The 1590-nt window shown below is 73.2% G+C and overlaps 1 protein-coding gene across 1 annotated transcript in view; it reads left to right on the plus strand.

Moving 5' to 3' along the window:
- Positions 1 to 1322: 1322 nt before the first annotated feature.
- HTT (huntingtin) overlaps positions 1323 to 1590 on the plus strand; it is a 99242-nt gene continuing 98974 nt past the window's right edge. Inside the window, 1 exon segment of the mRNA XM_014446458.2 lies at positions 1323 to 1588. Within this exon segment, the coding sequence (XP_014301944.1) occupies positions 1479 to 1588 (110 nt within the window). The 5' untranslated portion in view covers positions 1323 to 1478.

Here is a 1590-nt window from a genome sequence, read left to right on the forward strand (position 1 = left end):
AGGAGGGCGGGCGGGCTCCGTTCTTCCCGCTCGGACTGGAAGCCTGATCCCATGGCTGCTGGCCATGGGGCCTCTCCAACAGGGCAGCTGGCTTCATGCACATGCCAGCCAAGAGGGAAACAGCAAGATGGAAGCCTCAGACTCTTGCGCCCCAGTCCCAGGAAAGCCTCTTCCCTATGCTGGTCAGAAGCCAGCCCCAGGGCCAGTCCCACTCGAAGGAAGGGCGCTGTCCAGGGCGTGGGCCGGGGAGAGGGCTCCCTGGCCATGGTGGCCGAGGATGGGCGAGGCTGGCATGGGGGTGAGGCCCCTGTCAAACAGCAGGGCAGCACCTCAAGGCTAGCATGCGCGGTCCTTCCCTGCAGGGGGCACTGCCATCCCCTGGGGACAGGGCTCCTGGGTGAGGCTCGTGCCCAGGACAGGCCTCTGCCCGGAGCGGCCCTGGAGGGTCCTCCTGTGCGCACGGCCTCCCCCAGGGCGCTTCTCCCAGAGGCAGGCGGACAGCTGCCTGGCGGGTGCCCGCACCGTCCGCACGGGCTCCCCCTCCCGGTGGTGAGGTCCCCGAGCCAGGCCCCTTTGGCCCGGCACCAGGCAGGAGGTGCCCACCGCGCTGGGCGGGGCAGGAGTCCTCTCCCTCGGGGCCGGCAGTCCTTCCGCGGAGGGCTCTGGGCAGAGGCACAGGCCAGGCAGGTCCCCCATCCGTGCCCCCCAGACCCCCTTCTCTCCCTCACTCCCTCTCCGCTGTGGGGCCCACGCTGGGCTCCCTCCGCCGGAGGACCCCCTCCCCCCCCCCGCCCTCCGCAGGTCTCCGCCACCTACGACGTGAGCAGGGCGCACCCACTTCGTGCTCCTGCAGGTAAAGGCCGATCCTCCCGCCCTCAGCCCAGGCTGCGCCGCGGGTGGGCAGGCACGGCCCTCGGGTCTAGACCAGGCTGGCCGCTCTGCGACCCCAGGCGTCCGTGGGGGGCTCGATCCGCGGGGCGCCCCACCTGCCCGCCCCTCACCAGCAAGACCCGCCTCTCACGCAGGTCCCGCCTCATCGCCCCGCCCCTCATGCCTTGCCGCGCCCTCACCGCCCCGCCCCCGCCTCTGAGCCCCGCCCTCACCACCAGGCCCCGCCATTGCCACGCCCCTCACCGCCAGGTCCCGCCCTCAGCGCCACGCCCTCTCCGCAGCGTCCGCCCTCCGCTCCACGCCCCGCCCTCATCGCCGCACGGGGGCGGGCCGGTGCCTCGGCTGGCCATTGGCAGAGGCCACCGCCTCTTGCTGTCAATCCCGGCGCCCGGCCTGGCCCCGCCCCCACGGCGGAGCGTCGTGGGACGCAGGGCCGCGGTGGCTGCCGGGACGGGTCCAAGATGGCCGGGCGCCTCGGTTCCGCTCCTGCCAGCGGCCGCCAACCTCATTCATTGCCGCGCTGCTGAGCGGCGCCGCCAGCCGGCCCGAGGGCTCCGGTCGCTGTGCCTGCGGGGTGGGAGATCGCCATGGCGACCCTGGAGAAGCTGATGAAGGCCTTCGAGTCCCTCAAGTCCTTCCAGCAGCAGCAGCAACAGCAGCAGCAGCAGCCGCCGCCTCCGCCGCCGCCACAGGCTCAGC

Source organism: Myotis lucifugus, unplaced genomic scaffold, assembly GCF_000147115.1.
Source record: "Myotis lucifugus unplaced genomic scaffold, Myoluc2.0 scaffold_540, whole genome shotgun sequence".
NCBI classification, from domain to species: domain Eukaryota; kingdom Metazoa; phylum Chordata; class Mammalia; order Chiroptera; family Vespertilionidae; genus Myotis; species Myotis lucifugus.